This window comes from Seriola aureovittata, chromosome 2 (assembly GCF_021018895.1).
Source record: "Seriola aureovittata isolate HTS-2021-v1 ecotype China chromosome 2, ASM2101889v1, whole genome shotgun sequence".
NCBI lineage: Eukaryota > Metazoa > Chordata > Actinopteri > Carangiformes > Carangidae > Seriola > Seriola aureovittata.
Genome location: NC_079365.1, coordinates 14,376,807 through 14,402,255, shown reverse-complemented (window position 1 = coordinate 14,402,255; position 25,449 = coordinate 14,376,807). Strand labels below are relative to the sequence as shown.

General features: G+C 39.3%; 2 protein-coding genes across 4 annotated transcripts; one reads left to right on the top strand and one right to left on the bottom strand.

Annotated features, from left to right (window-relative positions):
* Positions 1-222: 222 nt before the first annotated feature.
* Positions 223-12,562, bottom strand: b4galnt1b (beta-1,4-N-acetyl-galactosaminyl transferase 1b). The gene is made up of 13 exons (XM_056388031.1): positions 12,501-12,562; positions 9,763-9,859; positions 9,029-9,086; positions 8,198-8,420; positions 7,939-8,115; positions 7,200-7,306; positions 6,807-6,844; positions 6,039-6,219; positions 4,153-4,245; positions 3,837-4,024; positions 3,595-3,735; positions 3,280-3,517; positions 223-2,330 (listed from the first exon to the last, which is right to left on the bottom strand). Exons 1-13 carry the CDS (start codon positions 12,545-12,547, stop codon positions 2,113-2,115), a joined length of 1,806 nt encoding a protein of 601 aa, XP_056244006.1. The 5' UTR covers positions 12,548-12,562; the 3' UTR covers positions 223-2,112.
* A 1,256-nt stretch (positions 12,563-13,818) lies between these two features.
* Positions 13,819-25,341, top strand: os9 (OS9 endoplasmic reticulum lectin). Of its 3 annotated transcripts, none has more exons than XM_056387979.1 (15): positions 13,820-14,015; positions 14,456-14,638; positions 16,554-16,617; positions 16,718-16,794; positions 18,145-18,243; positions 18,387-18,588; positions 18,846-19,001; positions 19,117-19,232; positions 19,719-19,779; positions 20,076-20,155; positions 20,277-20,480; positions 20,607-20,808; positions 21,234-21,401; positions 21,951-22,060; positions 22,871-25,341. In XM_056387979.1, the coding sequence occupies exons 1-15, from the start codon at positions 13,845-13,847 to the stop codon at positions 23,006-23,008; spliced, it is 2,031 nt and encodes a 676-aa protein (XP_056243954.1). In that variant the 5' UTR covers positions 13,820-13,844; the 3' UTR covers positions 23,009-25,341. The 3 variants fall into 3 exon arrangements, with proteins under 3 accessions (XP_056243965.1, XP_056243954.1, XP_056243943.1); XM_056387968.1 differs by having other exon boundaries at positions 20,073-20,155; XM_056387990.1 differs by lacking the exon at positions 21,234-21,401 and having other exon boundaries at positions 13,819-14,015; positions 20,073-20,155.
* Positions 25,342-25,449: the final 108 nt, after the last annotated feature.

Genomic DNA, 25,449 nt, shown 5'->3' with positions numbered 1-25,449 from the left:
TGTGGGTTCAGAAGTCACAGTCCAATATTTATAAGAGCGATGATAAAAATTACACAATAACTACGACTCGTGCTCGAAGACGTTTCTGTTTTATAATGAAAGTCTCACACTTCCTGGAGCTGGACAGAGATGCCTCAAAGGTCACTTGACTATAATATAGACTGAACCCTTTCACCTCGCCACCCCTGAAATATAGCACAAATGTTTTGGATATGACAGAGGTTTTTTTTTTTCCACAGACATTTTAATATGTCAACATTTGAAATACATAAATAAAAATAGTCATTATGCCGTGATCAGAAGACTCACATCAGTGGTTTTTGGGTGAAGCAGGCAAGTTAGATTTCTGTGTGAACACAAATATCACCGTTAAAGAAAAAGAAAAAAGGTTTTCAGCTCAGCTACAGATCTGTCGACAGTTACAAATCCTTACATGAGACAAATCTTTGAACACACAACTGCACAAAAGCCTTTTGTATAATAGTTTCACCGATGAAATTAGTTTCTTGCTCCTGTCTTCGGAGGTGACGTTACATTTTGGTGAAGAGAAAGAAAAATCCATAACAGACAAAAACATCGCACAAGATAGTTTTAAAATATTCCTCTCGAGATTAAAAAAAAAAAAATCCTTTTATAAATCTCTGGCACCTCTTTGCTAATAACAAATGACTGTTAAAAACTAATTTGACTTACTGGCAAACAATAACATGACGGGAGGACGCCATCTAAAGGCCATGGTATAAAAGAACAGCATCTTCACTTCAGGCATGAGTGTATCACAGTCTTTGACAGACACTAACTCTCCAAAGAGGAGCCGTCAGTTTAAAAACAGGACTTTCAAGCCTTGGTGCCGCACAGTCTCACCTTGTTTCATTGACTTTGTCTCACTAGGTGTCACTCCTCGCGGTTTTCCTCTCATGCTCTGACAACTAATACTGTATTTCAAGATGTCAAATAATCGTCAAACTTTCGTTAATACTTGTCCCACCCCCCTTTTCTTGTTTTATAATGACAGATAATAAACATGCACTTTGGTTCATCCATTCTTTTAGGCAGCAGGTAAAGATGCAATCACTTTCACTGTTATTCATCGGCGTGCGCTGAACAGAAACGCTCTTTTGAGATGCTCCTTGAAGAAAACCGGAGAGTGACAAACAGCAGAAGACAAAAAACAAGGCTGCTCCCAGATCAGGTAACACCAGGCGTGACTCCAGATGGATGGGACCAAAGGTTTCTCCTCCTCAGATGTGATTAATCGCTCACAAACGACACAGAGGATTCTGGGTAATGGGCCAGCAAAACCATAACACAAACAAGATAAAAATGACCCCAAAGCAGCCACACCTTTGGCACGACCAGCCAGCCACAGAGCGTAGGTACCACACGTGAAAAGTTTTGAATGCGTTCTTCATGTGGCATTGGTAAGATGATGATACCTATACTCTGTGTGTCTACAGGATTGTCACTTTCTGGGATGTGTCCCTTTTCTCCTCGCTTACGTTCTTAGACTCTAACTGAGTCACTATTGCTTCTCCAAGCTCAGTGTTTTTTTTCTTTTTTTTATAGTGCAAATTGAAGGAGGACACACACCTCTACTCACATTACAATAAGATGACAATGAAGTGACTCAGACTGTCTAGATGCTACCTGTTGGGTTTTCCCAAAGCTTGTCTCTGTGTTATAAACAACACGAGGATGTATAGTCAGATAAGATTTGACAAACAAAAAGCGGAATACCTTTATAACCTTGAATCAATCAAGATTAAGCTGCGATTTAACTGTGTAAACAAGACGATATGCTTGTTACAACAGCTGATTTTCTAGTGTTTCCACTCTAGAAGAGCGCCTGAACTCTTACAGCAGGCCTCTGGATATTTACAGTGTAAAAGGACTTGTTAGCTCGCCGCAGAGCTGGGCACTGACAGAATAAACACTATAATACTGCTCTAATGGCACATTTTCTCTGCGGTGAAGCCCGAAAACCGTTTCAAGGTTTTCAAGAGAAGGCAAACAAAAGTCTTTGTCTGAAATCTTATCTGACAGGATGCAGTGGAGGAGATCTTCTTTGGCGACTCAAGAAGAGCGGAGGAACCTTAGGATGGAGAGGAGAAACTAATTATGAGTCAAACACTGAAATCGATTTTTGAAGAACAGGAGGCCATTTTTCGTGTGTGTGGCGTCAGAGGAGGCTGATGGGTAACGAAACTTGGCGTAAGTCTTGTCGCTCTCTGATTGGCTGACCCAGGGAAGTTTGATTTTGGTTGCGTGATTGACGATGACATCGTCACAAGAGCCCACGTGGAGAGATCCCAGGCCGTCGATGAAAAACTCTGAAAAACAAACACAACAATTCAGCCAAACACATTCAAATTCATTTTTATTTAATGTCATTAAAACTCAACCAAACTTTCCTCAAACCAACAAATCTTTATTTTAAATTCTTGTTTGAAGTTTCCAAAAATATCTGATTTGTCATCTATAGGAAAAATATAATAAAATATAAAATAAAAAATGATGTACAAGACCTCGAGAATATTTCCATTTGATGCAGTTGTGCAGCCGTAAAAACATTGACGTTTCAGGCAGTGTAAACTTATAGTTACATGAAGACAGACTTGAAATAAAAGAATTTTAACAACCTCAAAACTAAGGAAGGAAAAGAGGGAAGTGGATATTAAAAATAAATTGAATTAAATAAATTCTAATGCGTGTATGTGTAGTGTAATTATAGCAGTGCAGTGACTCTGGGATGCTGGCACAGTATAATTAACTTAGCAAAAACTATCTTGATATATGATACTATCGGAGTAACTGAAATAAGATAAGAATCTATAAAACATAAATTACTGGAACACTTCACTGGAAAGTGTGTGTTGAAGATTATGCAGTTGTGTTAAGTCTAATGGTTTTCATCAGCAGATATCAAGTTTAGCATCATGTTAACCTTCTGATGAAAAGTTATTTATCTCTCTTTGTCTTAATCTCTCTTTTTATGTGCTAAGAAAAAATTAAGCGTTCCCTAATTTCACACTATAGCAGTGTATGTAACTACAGTGGCAAGAAAAGGTATTTCATCTGGTCTTCTACATTCATAATGTGATAACTGTTCCTTCTGGAAACGCTTGTTATTAAATCCAAGGGTTATTAGCTTAGCCATAGTTTTCTTCACAGTTGTCAGTCACATTGATAAATGCTAAAAATCCTTGCATATAGTATTGAGCTATACAGTCATATCACTGGTCCATCTTTACTGTGTCTGAGGCGTTTCAGCGTACTCACCCAGGTGAGCTACCCTGGCGAGGCGCGGGTCAAAACCGACCTGCTGGACTTTGTCGGTGCGAGCCAGAAAGAAGTTAATGACCCCGTCAGTGACGACACAGTTAGGGAAACCTTGGATGACGTGATGAAATCCTCTCCTCATGTGTAAACAGTCGCCATCCTCCTCCCCTGGCTCAATGGAGATGGTCTGTCTGTACGTGGCAGTGTACCCTGTGGCCTCCCGCACGGCACCACCCACCTGGACACACAAACACACACACACTGACGTCACTGACATCTCTGCAAAATGACCAGACTAATCTGTCCGTCCCTCACCAGATCCAGAGTGGTCCTCTCTAGAACATCCACAAGCTTCTCCAGCTTTGTGTTGGCTGTGAAGATGAAGTCGTCATCAACCCACAGCACGTACTTTGTGGTGACCTGGGAAACAGCCAGGTTTCGTCCGGCAAACCAACCCTACAACACATGACACTGAGTTTGAGCTCCAGAGAGCATCAACAGCGACGGCGGAAATGTAAAATTAAAAACATCAGTATGCATCTCCTGCACTTCTGTACCTTTCCAAAAGGCATGATGTAGTGTTCGATGTAAGGCCCAGAGATGGTTTTCGGATTTTCACTGTCATCAGCGATGACTATGGTGACAGTAGGATAGTATCTCCTGATGCTGTCGATAAGATCTTGAAGCTTATCATAACGCAGGAAAGTCTTTGTAGCTATGGTAACGAGGGCACTGACATTGTAGTCTGCAGAGAGAAGATGAAACAACAGGTAGAGGAAACTTGGAGGAAACTACTGTGCCAGGTTTTTTTGGAATAGCATGATGTCTGACCTTGTTTATGGACACTATCAATATGCTGGTGTTTTCTTTTACCTCCTTTGGATCCAGTGTTGTACAATTTGGGTGTTACACCGTGACGGATCTTGATACTGAAGACAGCTTGATGCCCCTCTGTCTCAAACTGCACTACAAGACACAACAAAAATGACTTTTTATTAAGTTTATTAGTGTTGTAGGATCTAACTGAGGCTGATTCACTCATTATTTATGTACTAGCCAAAAAAGATTTATACTAAAATGAACGCTTGCTTTATGCAAATAAGATTAAATGAAAAAGCACTGAAAATAGATACGGTCTTAAATCAACTTAAAAATGTTCTCCCATTATTTAAAAAAAAGAAAGAAGTACACTACCGTTCAAAAGTTTGGGGTCACTTAGAAATGTCCTTATTTTTGAAAGAAAAGCACTGTTTTTTCAATGAAGATAACATTAAACTAATCAGAAAAACACTCTATACATTGTTAATGTGGTAAATGACTATTCTAGCTGCAAACGTCTGGTTTTTAATGCAATATCTACATAGGTGTATAGAGGCCCATTTCCAGCAACCATCACTCCAGTGCTCTAATGGTACATTGTGTTTGCTAATTGCGTTAGAAGGCTAATGGATGATTAGAAAACCCTTGAAAACCCTTGTGCAATTATGTTAGCACAGCTGAAAACAGTTTTGCTGGTTAGAGAAGGTATAAAACTGACCTTCCTTTGAGCTAGTTGAGAATCTGGAGCATCACATTTGTGGGTTCGATTAAACTCTCAAAATGGCCAGAAAAAGAGAACTTTCATGTGAAACTCGACAGTCTATTCTTGTTCTTAGAAATGAAAGCTATTCCCTGCGAGAAATTGCCAAGAAACTGAAGATTTCCTGTACTACTCCCTTCAGAGAACAGCACAAACAGGCTCTAACCAGAGTAGAAAGAGAAGTGGGAGGCCCCGCTGCACAACTGAGCAAGAAGACAAGTACATTAGAGTCTCTAGTTTGAGAAATAGACGCCTCACAGGTCCTCAGCTGGCAGCTTCATTAAATAGTACCCGCAAAATGCCAGTGTCAACGTCTACAGATAAGAGGCGACTCCGGGATGCTGGCCTTCAGGGCAGAGTGGCAGATAAAAACCCATATCTGAGACTGGCCAATAAAAGGAAAAGATTAATATGGGCAAAAGAACACAGACATTGGACAGAGGAAGATTGGAAAAAAGTGTTATGGACAGACGAATCGAAGTTTGAGGTGTTTGGATCACACAGAAGAACATTTGTGAGACGCAGAACAACTGAAAAGATGCTGGAAGAGTGCCTGACGCCATCTGTCAAGCATGGTGGAGGTAATGTGATGGTCTGGTGTTGCTTTGGTGCTGGTAAAGTGGGAGATTTGTACAAGGTAAAAGGGATTTTGAATAAGGAAGGCTATCACTCCATTTGCAACGCCATGCCATTCCCTGTGGACAGCGCTTGATTGGCCCAAAGCACACCTCAAAATTATGCAACAACTATTTAGGGAAGAAGCAGGCAGCTGGTATTCTATCTGTAATGGAGTGGCCAGCGCAGTCACCAGATCTCAACCCCATTGAGCTGTTGTGGGAGCAGCTTGACCGTTTGATATGCAAGAAGTGCCCATCAAGCCAATCCAACTTGTGGGAGGGGCTTCTGGAAGCGTGGAGTGAAATTTCTCCAGATTACCTCAACAAATTAACAGCTAGAATGCCAAAGGTCTAAAATTATTATTTCAAATAAAAATCATTATTTCTAACCTTGTCAATGTATTGACTATATTTTCTATTCATTTTGCAACTCATTTGATAAATAAAAGTGTGAGTTTTCATGGAAAACACAAAATTGTCTGGGTGACCCCAAACTTTTGAACGGTAGTGTAAGTCCAGACCGGACGAGAAAAAAAGAAGATGAGTTCTGTTTGAGGCCTCACCTGTGTCAGCTGTGCTGGGGTGAAACAGTGTGTTTGTGTAGGTGACAAACTGCAGCTGTCGGTTCAGGTTCGGCAGGAGGCTGCTAGACAGAGTCATGTGCATCTCACCGTCACCTTTGATTTTCACCCCGTCCACCTCTGCTGCTACATTCAGCGTTCCCAGCGTGGCAGTGATGTTTATCTGCAGCAAGGTGGAATGAAAGTAGGTGAAATTGGAATTACGGTTGTTTGCCAAACGGCCAAGTTGCAGGAAATATGGTCACAATCTGCCCTTCCTCAGCTGCAGTGTTGATTAATGGCCAGAGGTGTTTTTGCAGAACATTATGATGTCACAGTGAAGTTGACCTTTCGAATATAAAATGTCATCTCTTCATTTTATCCTTATAGACATTTGAGTTATACTGTGTCATAATTAGTGTATGAATTTATGAGTTATGGCCAAAAACGTGTTGTCTGAGGTCGCAGTGTGCCAGAAGTAAAGAAAAATTCCCACTGGGTGTTCCTGATATAATCCATTCACAAGAACGTAAGATCACAGATGAACTTTATCCTTGACCACCAAAATTAAATCAGTTCATCCTTGAGTCCTAGTGGATGTTTCTGCTAAATATGAAGAAGTTCCATCAAGGCGTTACTGAGATATCCCACGAGAATGGGATGGATGGACAACCCGAAAACAATATGCTCTCAGCTCTGGCTGTCGCCGGCGCAGAGGCACAACAAATGCCACAAGATATTTAAAACATGTACACACATTGAAATACTTACTGAGTAATGGTCTCTGGGAAGGTTGTGTAAGGCCAAGCCTGAAAGCATATGGTAACAATTTATAAACTTAGTTGTTGCGTGCACTGAGATATATTTAATCCACTTCCTGTATACGTGTTTTCTAAGGAATAAAGATGCTACTATCTTTTCCTTTGTGCATTGTGTGGTTTTTACAGTTCCCACTCATATTATGAAAGTCTTCAGTTCATTGCAGAGAAGCTTGCTTGGATTTCAGCCAGTTTGGAGGCACATGAATGAATGTATGAAGTAATTCATAGAACATTCAATAATAGTGGTTTCACCGTAGCGGTTTTAACTTTTATCAAGTTAGCGATCTATTTTACCATATGAGGCTTTTATAAAAGTCTCACTCACTCCTATCTAAAGTCTCACCTGGAATGATGATTGTTTTCAGGGGCCGTACCTCCAACCCCTGTGTAGGATACTGTAATGGATTGTTAGCCTCTGCAACAATGAGAATATCTGCAGGTGTCTGTGACCTGAGGGGAAACGTTCACATCAGGAAGATGCATACTGTAGCAACATACATCGACACACATATACAGGAACAGAGTGAGTGTACAAATGTGCCTAATATTCAATGAGTGTATTTTGCACTTTGAAAACATAAACTGACTGACCAAAAGAGAAGGCAAAGAATTCAATAGAAGCTAATAATAAAAGATCTTGTCACCTTGTGATTTTGTTTTTGATGGAGAAAAAAGCTTGTGCAAAAAACAATTTCATGTAGGAAGGAAGGAACATGAGTTATAAGGTTTTTCCTTTTTGATCTTGTTAAGAGCATCGCTGTTGTGTTGTGGTTCAGCTAAAAGCAGGAAAATGAATCTTGAGTGATACCAAATGAAGAGCGGAGGAGTTACAGTATTTCAGACAAGTGATATGGAGGTATGGATGGATTTCAACATGTCAGAGACAGAAAGGCCATGATCTTAGGAATGACTGAAGATAGATCTAGCATCTGATAAATAAACCTTGAATGTACTTTAAGCCAGATTAAAAAGCCATTTACAGCGTGTGTTTTTGTTTTTGTTTTTTGCTCTTTTTACGCTTCTTCATCATTCTGCTTTCCCGGCTACATTGTTTGACATCTTTGTTTTATGGTGCCGTTTACCTCCTCTGGAAACTCTTGTACTCTTTGGCCCGTCGACTCTTCATTTCCTCCAGCTCGGAGGCCTCAAAGGCCGTGTGCAGCGGGTGAGCTGACACCCGCGGGAATAAGAGTTGGGCGAAGGGCAGGTTTACTCCTCCACTCTCACCCTCACATACGCACCCATTGCGTGCCAACAAACTGCATCAGACACACATGTATGTGAGAAAAAAAAATCTGAATCAATTAAGTAGTTGAAAATTTGCTCTGTGTTAACTCTCACCTTGCCACATTATCCCTCACATGAAATGGGATGTTGCCTAATCGGTGGTCTGGTTCTGGGAGCCTCTCCTCCAGATTTCTCTCTACTATTTGCCCTGGTCTCTGCCACACATCCACTGTGGTGTAGGCCCGAGTGGGCCACGAATGGAGGAGGGCCAGTACCAGCACCACAGACACCAGAATGGCAAGCAACACTGTCTTCCTCAGGGAGCGCATCCTAAAACCTGACACAGATAAGGACAATAAGTCTCTCATATTACCATGCTCACATGCTCATATGTATGTTAACAGAGTTAGTGGTTGCTGTAAGTATCCTTCCTGTCCATACTGGCCATGAAGACCACATACTTAAGATAAGAGATAAGGGACAAAATCCATAGTCTTTGTTCAGTGTAGAAACATTATTTGAAGCTTTAGTTGAACTGAAAATTAGGCTTTAGCAGTCTCTGTTAGCCAAATCAAGTGGATGTTTTCCAAATTACAGTCTTTTTAGTATGAAATTCTCTGTGTTACTATCCTTCCACCGAAGCTTGGGACATAGACACTGTCCGGGGAAACAGAAAGGACGAATTTCGTACCAAAATGCCTGAAACCTTAGAAGACTTTATAATCAAGAAAAAGGACTGTTGATTTGGTCCCTCATCGCACATATGGGCATATTATTTAAAACTGACTTGAAAAAATCTATCCATGTTGCTCGAAAGTGTCGGATTGAAATTGTCGTCAGAACCACACCAAACAATCAGAAACGCCGTAACATTGGTTTTACACATGCTCAGGCAGAGTAATAGTCATGCTACCAGGGGTAAAACACAAGCAGTTTGGCACTTGCCTGCTGGGTTAGCAGATTGAAGTTTCAGACCAGCTAGCTCAGTATCGAAGTGTAAAATCTAAAGTCAGGATTTTATAACAAAGAAGTTCAGATGCTGGAAGCAGCTTTGTCCTCTCCTCCCCTCTCTTCGTCTCTGCTAGATCTACTGAAAGGAGATGTTTTAACATATATCACTTGTTTAAACTTGAGCTTTTCCCCCTCCCTTCAGCTGTGATAAACAGATTAATATGATTAATATGAGTGTTTGTCCATTACGTCCATTCTGCACAGTGAGAGAAGCTGATTGTCTTGCTGAATGACAATGATCTAATCTGATCAAGCACTAAATGTATAGTGTAAATGTATACTCTTTCTTTCTTTCTTTCTTTCTTTGGCCTGTAACTTTTGAACTTTCTCTACGAATAACAGACTTCATTCTTCTTGTGTTTAACGAGCCACGAGGACCCCAACATCTCGGTCAGCCTTTATTACCCCTGTTTGTTTCACTATGACATAGTAATATATGTGTGTCACATACAATAATAATAATAATGACTATGGCTATTTGGAAGGATTCTACATGATGCTTTCTTCATTCATGTCCTATACCTGTATACATGTATGTACACATATGTAGATACTCTTTTGCTCTCCCTCTGGATTTGCTCCTTTCTGCTACAAGTTACTGCAATTACACATAATTTCCAGAACTCCCTGCATGTTTAAAAAGCATTTATAAGAAACATATACTCAACTGCCTCTATCCAGTCAGTGAAAAGGTATCGACTGTAGACACCTACATCTCCAGGAACCATGTAGATAGTCACAGAAATGAGTGAGTGCCTTCCCCATCTGGAAACAAGAAGAAATAAGGAAAATGAGTCATAATATACAGGATTAAAAACATCACAGACTAGTACCCAAGTGTAAATTCTATACAAAATTATTCAAGCTATTGCATCATCTCATAGAAACACAGTTGAGCATCCATATGGTGCTTCATCAGCTGCTTGAGTGGTCTTACAGCCCCCAGGGGTTTGGGACAACCAAATTATTGTTTTTGTGCAAATTGGAAACAATCAATGTTGGGGGAAGATGGACCGGATGGTCAGTCAGCTGGGCTGTTTGGATATCTCTCACTTTTAAAAGCACTTTACCTTGTTCTGTTAGTGATGTAGACTATACTCAGTGTACATTAAGTTGTATATTAGATATAGGTCTATTGGGTGAGTATTGGTAAATTGGGACACTTTCTGAACCCTTCTTAACCCCTTACATGTTACTATTCTAAATAGCGTAAGACATATTCTATACAACACAAAAGAAGAAATAAGGAATTATTAAACACAGGATGGATGACACCTCTTCAAAGACAATGTGTCCTGAGACTTTTCTTTTTAGCAAAATGGTGCACCTTCATTAGAAAAATGGGACACCCTAATAATTTCATGTACAAATTTTTTTTTTGAGAAGATACGTTATTTCAACATTTTGATTTCCTATAAAAGCTATATATTAGACTGTACTAGAATTGCTGCCATATTACTTCCTCAACCAGCCAGGTTGCAGGAACTGAGTTACAGCAATGAATAATGGCCAGAGGTGTTTTTGCAGAACATTATGATGTCACAGTGAAGTTGACCTTTGACCATTTGGATATAAAATGTCATCACTTCATCATTTTATCCTTTTAGACAGTGTTTGTGTTAAATTGTGTTGTAATTATATGAATTTGTGAGTTATGGCCAAAAATGTGTTTTGTAGGTCACAGTAACCTTGACCTTTGACCACCAAAATCTAATCAGTTCATCCTTGAGTCCGAGTGAATGTTTGTGCCAAAATTGAAGAGATATCGTACAAGAATGGGCACAGACAAATAAACATTATGCCACACATTGTCTGGCATAACTAGATTTTTGGCTTAAACATTTTTTACATCAAAATGCTGTCATTTCAATTGCCATTGTGATTCTGGTATTGAGTGTCATTCACAATACCACACGAAATTAGTCTTCGTTCACACAATATAACTACCAAAGCTCAGTGACTTACAGAACTGGACCTGAGCCTCAAAGTGGCAGGAGTATCTTCCAACTGCCCCGTTCACTCTCATACAAACAGAGCACACAATCAGGAGGAAAACAGGAGCACGTCCATTTTTTAAATCACTGCAATTGCCCCATTGTTCACACCACACAGCTTTAAGTGATAAGAGGTGGTAGGTGTGTCTCACCATGATCCCTGTTTTTACCAGGTGTAACTAAGCAGTTACCATCACTATGGAAACAATTACCTGCAGCAGGCCACGCAGCTGATTCCTGATTCAGATCAGCTGATTAGACTGCACACACACACACACACACACACACACACACACACACACACACACATGCACAGATAAACAAACAAATACATAGAGACACACAAAGACACACAATCACACAAACGCACAGTAACCTGGTAGCAGCTTATCAACAGCCCAGAGCAGTCATCCATTAATCATTGTAGTTTAGCACCAGCTGTTCCTGAAACTGTGAGGGAAGTTACGAAAACATAAACATTCAAATCTGGTGTCATGTAGCCTCTTCATACACATTCTTACTTTCCTGTAAAAAAATCATCGAAATTTTAAGCAGGTCACAAAAATTTGGATTTTTACTCCTTGATTCAGGTTTTTCACAAGCTTCATAGTATATTTTCTTTAATCTCAGTTCAAGTTTCATGCACATTTCAGGCCATTCAGAAAGCAATGCAGCTCAGTCTTTCTCTGTGTACTTCAACTCATTTATACAATGTTACTCCCATTTAAACTTTTTCTTTTGCTCAGGTCAGTATACTTCCTCTGGATAAACTGCAAGTCACAGACTAATAATCTCTAATTATCTTGGCTGTAACATAAAACAAAGAAATACATGAAATAAAAACATAGGCAATACCATATATGCATGGCAAAACCTTTCAAATGTGTAGCTTACAATTTACTTTGAATCATTAGTTTTGATAATAGTTATAATGCCTTATGATACCTTCATGGTAAACCCATGAAAAAACAATAATACTGAGTAATTGCCCAGCCATAACATGATATAGCCTAATAAAAAAACCAAAGCTATGTGGAATATGAAGAGAAGTAATCATAAGAATGAATGCTGTAAGAAATATAATTCAAATTCACACCATTATGAAAATGTTTTCAATATTGAGAGTAATGCTGTAAACCTGCTGAATCAACCCCACCAGGAGGTAAGGAGTGCTGTGGACATGCAATAGATAGACATCGGTCCCTCCCAAAGACAGATTTGTTGCCTCAATTGAATACATTCAAATTCTGGACTCTTACATGTAAATGGTCAAAAACATCTCCCCTCCACTGCTCAATATCCTTAAACATAAGAAAATGTCAAAGTAATGTAATAATCTGTACAGCAGTCCGGGCCTGGCTGCACAGCTAGGCTATACAATAAGCTCCATCGGACAGGCCTTATTGTCCTACCTTGTCGTGAGGAAGACTGCAGGAAAAAAATTACATTGCACAAACATCTTGATGTATCTTTCGATTACATCCCTTTCATGTTGAAACGCATCTCACCCAAAACAAAGGTCCGTTGCATTTAGTCATTTTATCGACAATTACTTTGGCTCCACAAAATTCCCACGCCTTTCTTCTCTTCTCATGTTTTGTCTGGTAGCTAAATCGTCTAATGTTCACAGACAGCTGGGAGACCTATGGAAGACAGAGCTGTAGGCCTGTTATTACAGTCAAATCATATGAAGAGGGAGCTCACCTCAGTTCAAAGACGCACACCGTAGGCTGTTTCACCTCCCGCTCTCCAGGAGGTCGCCCCTCTTTAATTAATCTGTTCCTCGGCGGTCTTTCAAATGGGATTAGATGTGAACAAACGCAGCGGACAGGAGACAAATATAGCGGCCACACATCGCAGCACTGTTGGCTGGGGCGCTCCCCTTATAGCAAGAGCGGCAGCGGCAGCGGAGCGGTAGATCAGCGGAGCAAGCACCGCACCTCAACACAACACCCAGCGGTCAATCACTGTGAGAAGTGCAATGGTAACGTGTGACACATTACGTGGACTATGTAGGCTATGAACTACAGCACATCATCTGAAAATTAATTTTACTCATGTTCCAACAAGACCCGTTCATACCCATAGCTCAACAATAAGATATTCATGTGTGTGGGTGGGTGGGCATCTGTGCACATATGTGTTTGATGTGTGTCTATGATAGGTCTGGTATCGTGTGTGAAAGCATGTTAAAAGGTTTTTTTTTTTTTTTTTTGACAGCCTGCCTCTATTTCCTTACTGGCTACAAATTGGTGGAAGTTTGACCATAACCGCACACTGAGTTCACATTTTCACATTTCTTTCTACCAGTGTGTGCTTATTGGGTGCCAGCTGAAGTTGTTTCCAGTTCTACTTGTAAATGTTAATCTTAGAAATGATCAAAGCAGTAGTCTGGTGTTACCAATTGAGAAAATAACCCGCATTATAATAATTTGGCCAAATTAGCTGTTAGAACTCCTTATCCACAAAACCAACGCAAGCCTGGTTACTGCCTTAAAGGGTGAGTTTAATTTGTGGCAAGGCAAAGCTGGACAGCTGGCATGTACGCTGTTTTAGAATGATGGTCGATATTACTAAGGCAGGGGCACCGCCCCTTCAGTGTATGCCAGTGTCCTAATCTAACACACATACAGAACTGGCAAACCGTTGACGGACACAAAAGTTAACCAATGACAGAGCAGTGCTTGCTACATTGACCAATCAGCTGCTCCCATGTCAGGCTCCCTGTGTTTTGTTGTTGTCTCGCAAATGGGGCTATGAGGAGAGAGTCAATCATCATGGCTGTGTTCTCAGTACGGTGGCTAAAAAGACTGTATGTTTTCTTGTTGATATGTCCACTCTGTGCCCCTGCCTTCTTGAATTTGGAGGAGCTGAACGAGATGAAATATGGGATTCAAATTCTTCCCGATCCCGTCATCCTGGGGCAGGTGAGTGAGGATCTTTGGGGAAGCTAATGGTTAGCTTGCTAGCTAGAAAGTAAGCTTCCGTTAGCTAACGTTAAATATCGTAAAATGCCGTTAAATAGCTTCCTTTTTAACGCAAATAAAGAGTAATCTGCCTGTTAGTTGAGTTTAGTTTATTTTTTAAAATATACAATATGCTTGGAATTTACATGTTGAAGCTTTATTTTATGAGGTTTATTCTGAAGTGACCTACGCAGCAGCCACTGTTGACAGCTGTCACAACACAACCTCAGTGTCTTCGCTTCCACCTACCTGTAACTTCCTCACATTATAAATAACTAACTATAACTATAGTAGCAAAACTAGGTAGTTAATGAACCATAAGTACTTGAGCATCTTTCTGCTAATGTGTGACATTGTCACTCTGAGATACTGTATTTTTCATGACTGTGTGTCTCCTTTAGACCAAGACAGAGGAGGTTATGATGGTGTCCAGTAAGTACAAGCAGCTCTATGAGTGTCGACTTCCAGCCCAGGCTGTCCGGTTTCATCAGGATCCTGCATCTGAGCCGGACTCGGAGGGGTACACTGGACCAGACATTCCAGACCTGCTCAGTCCAATGCATAATGCCCCGTGTCTAGTGAAGGTTGGTTCAAATTTGCTTGTCTGTGAGGTCTATTAGTCCAGTGCTGAATCTTTTTTTCATTCAAGGCAGAGCTGTTTTTGATGCAAACTTTATCACACTGACCACACCTGTCACTCAAACGTATTCAAGCAGATGTCTGTAAATATGTGTGACTGCAAAATAAGCACACTGAGAAAGTACCAAACAATCACTGTGTATTGAAAGGTTTGTCTGCATCTGTTTGCGTTGCAATATTGAGAAGGAGGACAAACATTAATTGGCATTGGCAACATTTTGACCTTTTAAGGTCAAAACAGGCTTTGTATACAGATAGAAATGATAGCTCCACCCGCAAACAGGAGATCACATGATATGAAAAAACACACCAAAACTATCTGTGATATACAAAAAACACTTCTGACACAGGACAAACTGTATATAATACAATAAAATTCAAGAAAACTACAAGGCACTCTCTTTTGGAAAAACAATTAACATGCCTTTATTATCATGGCATGGTCATGGTAAACCTAAAAACATACCCTACTTCAGGGGGTCACTCCCTGATGAAGGCTCGATGCCATTTTAATTGTTTAAAGAAGAGAGTGCCTCTTAGTTTTAGTTTTAGTTTTTTTCTACGTGTATCCCATCCAAATAGCACTTCAAACAAAATTTTAATCCAGGGAGCACTCAGGGACAAGAAATCCAGTAACTTAAATGTGCTGCCATTAAGTAGATGTTTAAGGAGGAAATGGTTACTTATAACAGTACCCACACACAGATGATGAAATTTTCAAAATGAACATCATAACTAATTTGTTTTCAGCTACACAATAAAGTGCAGCCAATGCAAATTGAAGCTCTGTCAGTATAAAAAAGAGGACCATGTTTCTGTATTACTATATGTTTTCACTGGTTCAGCTTAAAGTTTAGTCAAAGTTCCATCAACAATATTGAAGGATCCTTGGATTTAATAACTGGTCGAACCTCCTTTGTCACCAATAACCTCAAACAAGCAAAAGGTTCAGGAGGAACTTTGGACCACTCACTTCATAGGATGTTAGTTTCATCAGTAAATATAACATTTTCCCAGTAGTGTTGTGGAGTGTCCAGCTGCTCTTTGGCAAACTTCAGGGGCACGGCGATGTTTTTTTGTGGTGTCCTGCCATGGACAGAGTGTTAACCAGCTCCAATGATTATTTTACACCTTTAGCTGATACTCTGAAGTTCTTTGTTACATTACTGATCTTCTGTGTTGAGGTTTTGGGAGTCATCTTAACTGGGTGCCAACTTTTAGGGAGAAGAGCCACAGAACTAAATCATCCTCATTTATAGACAGTTTGTCTGACTGTGGACTGATGACTTTTTGTGATGACTCTCTAACCTTTTCAGCTTTATGCAAATCAACAATTCTTGATTGTTGTCTTCTGAGATCCCCTTTGTGGGGCATGTTTTACATCAGCAGATACTTCTTGTGATCAGCAGCGTAGAAGAAAAAGGTTTTCTCAACAGCTGATTGTAGTGTCGGGTTTTATCTGGGCTTCATTTTTTAATTGACACCGTAATCATGTTTTGAGCCTTTTTGTTTGTAGTTTATACGTTTCTTTGTTTAATGTGCCTCTTTTCGTTTTGATGCACACACACTAGAGCCTAATACTCTTATTCCTTCCTGCATCTTGACATATTGATTTTAATCATCCCAATCACTGAATCAGTGATCAACCAAAAAGTGGACTCAAAACAGTGAGGTGGAACGTTTTTTACTAAGGCATCGTACTAAGCTATACTTGTTAAAAAGATATAACCATGTATGTGCAGGGAAAAAAGATGATGATTATGATATTGTTGATGATTTTAAGCAAGTAGCCTAAATTAAAAGGAAAATGTGTCAGTAATTACAGTATTTTGAAATGTTTGCTGTCTGTGTTTCATGCAGACGAAGGACTGGTGGACATACGAGTTTTGTCATGGTCAGCATATCAGACAGTACCACCTCGAAGGTGAGAACATACCGCTGTGTTTTGAATCTATGTATTTTATTACTGTTATTGCTGTAACAGATGAGCTGATTTTGACTTTGAGATGTTGTTCTCTCCTCAGACACAGAAATCAAAGGGGACATTCTGTTTCTCGGTTATTACGAATCTGAGTTTGATTGGAACAATGAAACGGCAAAGGTAAAATTGCCTTTATTGTGTGGTATCATTTTTTTAATTTCAGATTTCTTGTATACATTAAAAAGACGAAACATGGAATTGCATGATTGCATAATATAAGCTGAATTTTATAGTTGTATGTGGCATTGCATAATTTAAAGTTGAATAAATCCTAGCCTAATTCAGTATGTGGGACACTGACAATTGCCCACATAATTTACTGAGATCTAGTTATTTTATCCATGAGGGAAAAAAAACAGGTGTCAGTCCTGGTGCTACAGATAAAAAAAAAAAAAAAAAAAAGGAAAGCATTAAAGTTTTGCTGTACATCATCACGTGCTTTGCTCTTAAAATCAAACACAATAAAGTCCCAGTTAAGGACAATATGCAGGAAGAATTGATTTATGTATTTTTAAATGCACAAGACTATCTCAGGCTGATATAATACTCCTCAGTAATGTGCAGGAGGGATTAGCCTACTTTTGTCGATATTCTTCATTTGTCTTCTGCTGTGATGTCTTTATACAGAAAGCACATTATTTTACACTGTGTCAAACTTCCCAACAAGTGTACATGGCTTGTTCATAGTCATTTGTTGACATTAGTGAAAACATGAAGACGGTTTCATAGGGCTTTTAAGCCGTTGATATGTGCTGTTCATACGGGCCGTAGTTAGAGAGATTTACACATAATTAGTTTAGAATGGGTTGCACCACACAAACCAGTTATTACCTAGATATTAGCTGTTACAATATATTTATACCAACTAACTGTCAGATGTAACTTTCCTTAGCTACCTGAACAAACTGTCAACACTACATTTTCACAGTAAAGACTGTCAGAGGTAAAATGGGATACGTTTGTCGTATCTGATCTGATAGGTCAATGATGTGATCTTTGAAGATTTTAAGTCAGTTTTTATAAACATACCGCAATGTACTTCAACAAACATCATGACAAAATGATATGCCAGTAACTTAAAGGTCGGTTAGGTGACATAATGGGATATTACCCTCTTACACTTAACTACAATAATACAGATACGTTCTGAAAGATATTTTCTCTGTCTATGTACAAATAGTGTAACACCTACATTTGTAAAATATCGGGTCAAACATGTAGGTTTAATAGTTGTTTGGCTTCATAAAACCATTATTTTAGCTGGTGCTAGTAGTTACTAAGAACTAAGAAGGAAGGACATATTCAGGACCAAGCGGGCCATGTCGAACTTTGTGGCCACATCCATTAGACTCATTGAGTTAGCCTTGGGCCTGACCTTACTGACCCCACTCACCAGCTACTTTCTATCTATAATGTTCAAGAATATTACAAATCAGATGCATTAAAACATATTTTCTGTTTGTTTCCCAGGCCTCCAAACAGCACAGACTGAAGCGCTACCACAGTCAGACCTATGTAAATGGCTCTAAGTGTGACATAAATGGAAACCCCAGAGAGACTGAAGTCCGGGTGAGGAATTTGAATTAAGGAGACACTGCCTCCATGGTTTTGTCTGTTTTACCACTCCATACAGAGATGTGAAGTCAGTTTGCATAATGTTCCAAATGATGAATCCTAGACACACCTAGACGGTTTTACTCTATTATTTCCAGTTTGTGTGTGAAGAAGGCTCAGGTGACTACATCGCACGAGTGGATGAGCCCCAGTCGTGTCGCTATGTGCTGACAATTCACACCAGTCGCACCTGCCAGCATCCATTCCTGCGGCCACCATCAACTGCCAAACCCCAGGGTATCGTGTGCCAACCAGCGTTAAGCGCCCAACAGTATATGGATTACGTCAAGGCCCAAGTCTGTGAGTTGACAAAAATGAAGGTGACTGTGATGCAGCATTTGGAAACTAACATCAGTTAGGGAGCTGAAGGTGGTAAACATACAAATGTTCAATTGTTTGACATGTATTGTTAATTAGGTGTATGGTATTTGAAATACTGATGTCCACTGTCTAATTTTAAAACCATAAGAAATACGGAGACATGACTGTTCTTTCATTCTTTCCTTCATTCTTTTCTTTCCCTCCTCCTCCTCCCTCCTACATCTGTCTGTTCCCAGCGGACACAAAGCGTAAAGTGGAGCAGATCTCAGAGGAGCTGAGGAATCTTGATGAGATGTTAGCCGGTAATGAAGCGGCAGATGGAGCAGTGGAAGTAACACCAGAAGAGATATCAGCTGCACCCAGCGATGACTCAGACCACTCAGACAGAAAAGGTGCAATTTTTTACACTTCTGGGGAAAATGATAATCTCGACTATGCCTGGGGTAAATGTAGATTTCACAAAGCTTTTCTCATGTGACACCAGTGGCTGCATCTATTTTGAAACAGACACTGCTGATGTATCTGAGGATGGTGGGTCAGAAGAGGCAGAGGATTCTGATTTCTGGGAGGGAGTAACAAAACCAGAGACTTCAAAAACGACTCCTTCTCAACAGGAGAGTCAGGTATAGACACATTGTATGTCTTAGAATCAGTTCTCCCTCTGAATGAATGATGCCTTCCTGGAGTCTGTACATTGACAGTGAATGATAGGCTGACTAATTGAGTGTCTTCATTCAAACAAGTTTACTGTAGTGTTCAAGTTTTAAAATGTCCATTCCACAAAATCTAGTGTACTAATCATAATTGATTTCATTTATAATATGTTATAGCAACACTATAATGTGTTAAATTGACCGTTTTTTTTAATCTTATGTGCTTTGTGCTTAGAGATGACTAAATTGATAGATTATTGCAAAATGTTATAGTTCATTGCTGTCCATATCATCTAAAATTGTGTTTACAATAATTGTCCATGCATTAATGTTTAAGTGTGTAAAAAGATTTTAGTCAAGATTCCTCTCCAGTCAGAGCCCATTTGACCACTAGAGGGTGTAGGTCGACACGTTACCATTTCACAACGCCTAACTAACCTGATTATTTCCTCACAGGCAGCAGATGACGTTGATGACTCACTTACAGACAGTGGAGTCATTGATGATGGTGATGAAGGTAATGCAACACACACACACACACACACACACACACACACACACAGAAGATCAATCCTATTTATGATTATTCTGATCACTTTACAGCACAGTTCATTTAATGTCTTCTGATTGCTGCTTCAAACGAGCCCCAAAAAAGATTACAAGAACCACAGTCTTTTATTTTGGTGCAGTTTGCTGTCTAATTTGCAAAGTGAACGACTGTCAAAACTTAATGGTGATTAGTTATGCATTTATTTTTTGAGCTGCTGCTCAGTGTAAGACTTTGATCTCATTGAAATTAATCTCTTTCAGTAGAAAAATTCAACTTTAAAATCATCACTGACCCAGCAGACCTGATGAAATTTGTCCAGCACCTCAAAGAGAGTAACAGGAAGGTCAGGACAAGATGTCTGCGATACTTTTTTTGTATACCTCTCTACCTCGATTATCATTTTTTTCTTTGCAGTGTGTGGATATTCTAATTCAGTGCAGCATTTTTTTTTTTTTTGCTTTTAGAAAGCACAAAACCAAGCCAAAAGTCGAGACGAGAAACAAACAAGCGACAGGGTACCAGAGAAGCTCGGTGAGGAAGAGAAAGATGAAGATGAACGCCTACTACAGGAGTTTGAGGATGAGATGGCTGACCTCTCTGTGCCATCTGATCAGATTGAAGAAATAAAGGAGGAAATGCAGAAGGAATTTGACAACATCATAAATGAGGTTTCAGACCATAGTTAATATGTGATTTTAACACTAAGAATGATGCATATTAAAATATTATATGGCAGATCTTACACATAATGTATTGTTATTCTTTCACATGAGTGGCTTTTCTCTGTCCTGTAGGCCCAGCAGGAATTGGAGACTGAGGGCCTGAAAGGGGAGTTCGATCGCACTCAAGCAACACAGACACTGGAGACGACACTGGACAAGCTACTTGACCATTTGGAGGAGAAAGACGTCCAGGACCAAGAGCAGCAAACAGCAGGAATTCAAAGATCCAGAGACCCGACCAGGGGCAGCCCCAGCCTTGCTCCAAAGCAGCCAGGTAACCAGGCCGCCTTCCCTTCGGTGGTTACTCTGTGTCCACCTCCATTATCTTCATATTTCATCCATATGTACAGTAGATGCCTGTTATGGCATTCTCATCCCAAAATAGATGCACACATGGACTTAGTTTGATGCAAAAACAAACTGAATCCACAGAAAACTCATGATATCAGATTAATATTTTGAATTTTCTTTGGCTAGTTAGTGGTCTTTCCTCTGCTGCCATTGATGTATCTGTGGGTGATTTTCAGTAATTAAATCAAAATTTAAATAATCAAATCAAATCCGTGACAAATGTAATGCTTATAAGACAGTGTTTTGGATTCCATTTTCTTGGCTCTTACCTCCTCCATCCTGTGGCCCTGCTTGGTGGGTTTTGAGGTGAACTGTGTTGTTTGTCCCTCTTCTGTCTCGTCACCCCAGACCAAGCGGCTGACGACCATGTTAAGATCAAAATTACTAAGTATAAGACGGGCAGCAGCCCTGATGGGGAGGTCAAAGTTCAGGAGATGGGCGAAGGAGACCCCCAGTGGCAGCACATAAAGGACGTGGTTAAAGAACAGCTAGAGAAAGCAGGACTGAAGGCCGAAGGTATGAAGGGGGAGTGCCCGAAACACTCACGGCCTTTTCTCTCATTCATCCGTTATCTTGAACATACAGTTCTGTATTTATTTGCTCATTTGTGTCAAAAAGCATACAACTGTCAGATTCAGGTTATTCAGGTTAAGCCATTCAAATGACATAAATATCATGCGGAAATAAACAGAAGTATTTCCCCCATTTTCATGCTGCAAGCAATTAAACACTGTATTTACTGAAGACCAAAATGAGTAGCAGGACATTAGACAGGAGACCCGTTAAATTAGGTATTTTTTCTTTAACAGAATTGCAAAATTAAGCATCATGATAGCAAAAAAATCTGATTAGTTAGCTGACGCTTATCTTAAAGACAGACAGAAATGAAAAGTGTGTCCACCATGTGTGTTCTTTCTTTTTCATCCACTGTTTTGTCTATACCATTCTTCATTATGATTATTTGTTGCTTTAACATGTGGTACGGTATCCTTATTCAGAGCAACTTGGAAGTACATGTGTTTAACTTGAAAGCCACCCTTTTCCGCTGCTTTGTTTTTTTTTAAGGTAAAATTGAGGTCAAGATCTTGACAAGAAAGAATGCAGAGGAGGCCGGTGATCAGTGGCTGACTGAAGAAGATACCAAGTCCTTCAGGGAGCTCCTCATAAATCTCCTGGTAATTTCAGTAATTGCTTTTTTATTGGGTTCAGGATCCTTGTGGGTGTGACTGAGCCAGCACCACACTGTGTTTGCTGCGAGGTGTAGTGTTTGCTTAGAAAATAATTTCAGCCTACATGTGACGGACCATTGGATCTTTTTTTTTTTTGAATACCCAATTAACAAACTATAAGTCTTACATAGATGTTAAATCATTGGGGTTGTAGTCATGAAATATTTACAGTATACTGACAGATTTGACTTGACTTCATGGTGTGAAGTTGGTGCAAATGCTGGATTGTTTCAGAAAGTTACAGAAATGGTTAGAGTGTTTCTTTAACTTTGTGAGTGGGAAAAAAAACACAACAAATTGCTGTTTTATGGGGGTTAGTTATTGGACTGTTTCTTTGCTGGGAGTAGTTGCTAGGGAACAAGCTGTTGGGTGAGGCTTCATATTTAACAACAGGTGAGATACTTTTGCTTCCAGGAAAGATCTGGTTTCTACATTTCAGGTTCTAGGTTGTCAAATACAACTGACTGACTAAAAAGTATTTTAACACTTGTATAATAGAAAAATGTCCACACAATGTGCTTGATATCAGATGGCACATAACTATAATAATTCACCACCTTTTTTCTATTAGTTTTCACTTAATTGAAACTTTGCTTCTTTCACTTGAACTTGAATAACTAGTTTCTAGAAAACTGTCAAATCTTATTAGCTCTTTCTTTTGCGGGAAACAATTTTACTTTTTTTTTTTTGTCAGCAAGTCAAATAAACATTTGATCATAAAGTTATTTTCTAACATACCTCGTTTTAATCCCCCAGACTGGAGGCACAGAAGAAGTTTACAAGGAGCAAAAGAGGCAGCAGGAGTTGGAGAACAACTATAAGTTTGTGTGGGGAGAGTCGCAGGAGGAGTCCCAATCATCCAGCACCTCTGACTCGGACGATGTGGACATATGAGCTTGTCCAGTACATTCAGTGCACCTTTTGTGATGGTGAACTCCTGTGGAGAATAGCAGGGAGGGGGACTCTGAAGTGCAGCAGCAAATTTGAAAAAGAGACCACATGGTTGAATTATTGCTATAAAACTGGCAGATAATATCAACTCACTTGTTTGCACATTCAGAAAATCTGTCCGTGTATTTTGACTAGGCAATATGTGTCTTTAGTAGGCACCATGTATATGTTGCACGATGAAACTGCAACGTGTCAGCTGTACTTACGCAGCTAAATGGAGTTATGCATTTTCCCCTTTTTGATGGGATTCAGTTTTGATAGATGGCTTGAATAGCCGAGTGATATATGAACCTTTTTAAAAATATTTCAGTGAGTTTTACTGAATATTTTCAGTTTAGTTCTGAGGTTGTCTGCAGCACATTGTGTGTCCACAGCTAAATTACTACTGGCATTTGTTTTACATGTTACCTTTGCGACAACAAACTGAATGAGTGTTTCCACAGGTTGATTGTGTGTGAAAATGAAAAACCAAGGACAAATACTCAAGGGTTCGTATCTCACTTCCTCTTGTCTTTGAAAATTTGAAACTCTGACACACTGCGTTTTGCTGATAATATTATCAGCAAACACACAGTAGATTACAGAAGTGTTTGTAAACCTAATATTTTAAAACACAAACTTTAACATTGTCTCACAAATATTTTGGGTTTCCCTTGGGTTGTCATGTGCTATTAAAGGGATTCAAAAGAAAAACCCTTAAAGGAGTGTAGGAAGAAATCTTTTGAGTGTGTACTTGTAATTTGGCAAAGGAAAACAAAGAAAGATACACTGTCAATCGCATTCAGTCTACCAAAATAGTGAATCGACACAAAACTTTTCTATGGATCCTTCAGAGGTGTAATTAAAAGGGCTGGATTTGTATAATTTGTGTATAATTGTGGCTACTTGGAACTCAACCTGTACATAATTATTGCTTGAATATGTTTTTGAATTGATTTGTGGTATGTTAGCACAAATTCAGTGAGACTTGAGTCACCTGAGTAAATATGTTCAACATTTGTGACAGTGCAATCTTTAATCTTAATTTCACGGTGGGACTGAGTCATATACAAACTTTTTTCAGACACAGGACTGAGGCATTTTGTCCCAAAGATGCCAGTGTCCAAAGGCTCAAGTTCAGGCTGGAGTAAACTGAATTTTGGGTGTGTTTCTTTACTTAGCCAGTTGAATTTGCCTTCTCAAATTACAAGTTACACCTTCTTTTTATCTGATCTGGGGCCTGTGATCACGAAGCAGGACTTGTGAGTTATCCAGTTGTGTGGGTTTTCCTGTGTCGCGGAAGGGAAGAAAATCAGCAGTCTTAAAACAAGCTTCAGTCTGCTTTAACACTCTTCACTCATGAGTCATTTTAATCTTTATGCTTCAGCTGCACACATTTGTAAACCATAACACTTTACAGCAGAGCCACAAAAGATAAGTTTATCAATGTATTCTTGAACAGAGCTGTTTTACTGTATAAGGGATATCATATTGTCTTCACAGTCTGACAAAAGTCCACTTGAGCTGCCTTGTAAATATGAGTCTTTGAGCACTCTTTACTATTTATTTTTTTTTTTATAAAAAAATACCATAGGGGTCCTCTGGATATCATCCAGCTATTTATTTTTTGTTATAAAGTTAAACATGTTATGTTTGTATTGTATCCTGCATTAGATGAACATCTGCATGCTCTCAGGATTTTATTTAATTTGCCCACACTGAAATAACAACTGGGTGAACATGCTGAACAGTCTGAGAGTACAACTACAATGTGGAATAAGGTAGCACTGCTTTTGTGTTTGTCATGCCAGCAATCTTAGAGTTTGTAGCTGCTATAATACAAACGCACCCAACCTCTGGATTTAAGCAAATAAAGTAACATAAATGTGATTTTTTTTTTTTTTTTTTAATGTGACATCATGGTATAAATGGTCACCTTGGTGATTTACTGGCAGTCGACCAGTAGCTTATGTTTGATTTTTCATTTGTTTAATATGACAAATATCGGGATTATTATTAGAAAGCTGGGCAGAAGTTAAAGGTTTTGATTAGATTCTGACGAAGGATTTCAGCCATATTGGTTGTCCAAATCATTTTTCATGCTAATGTTGTGATTAACCAGATCCGTTTTGCAGTGTCAAATAATTAACACAAAAAACCTGGGGAAAGTGAGTGTTATTCCGTCGCAGTACTGGTAGTTAGTCCACCAAAGTACCGTGTGACTGAAATCAACAAAAAAATGCATCATCAATATGTCTGACAAGTGATACAAAATAAATAAAATTGGATCCATCATATGTCACATCCTGGACACATTACTCTGCACTCAAATTTCACTCTTATGCTTTTATTTGCATCTCTTTTGCTGTTGTGTGCATATGTGCCGTGATAACTTCTGAATTCAA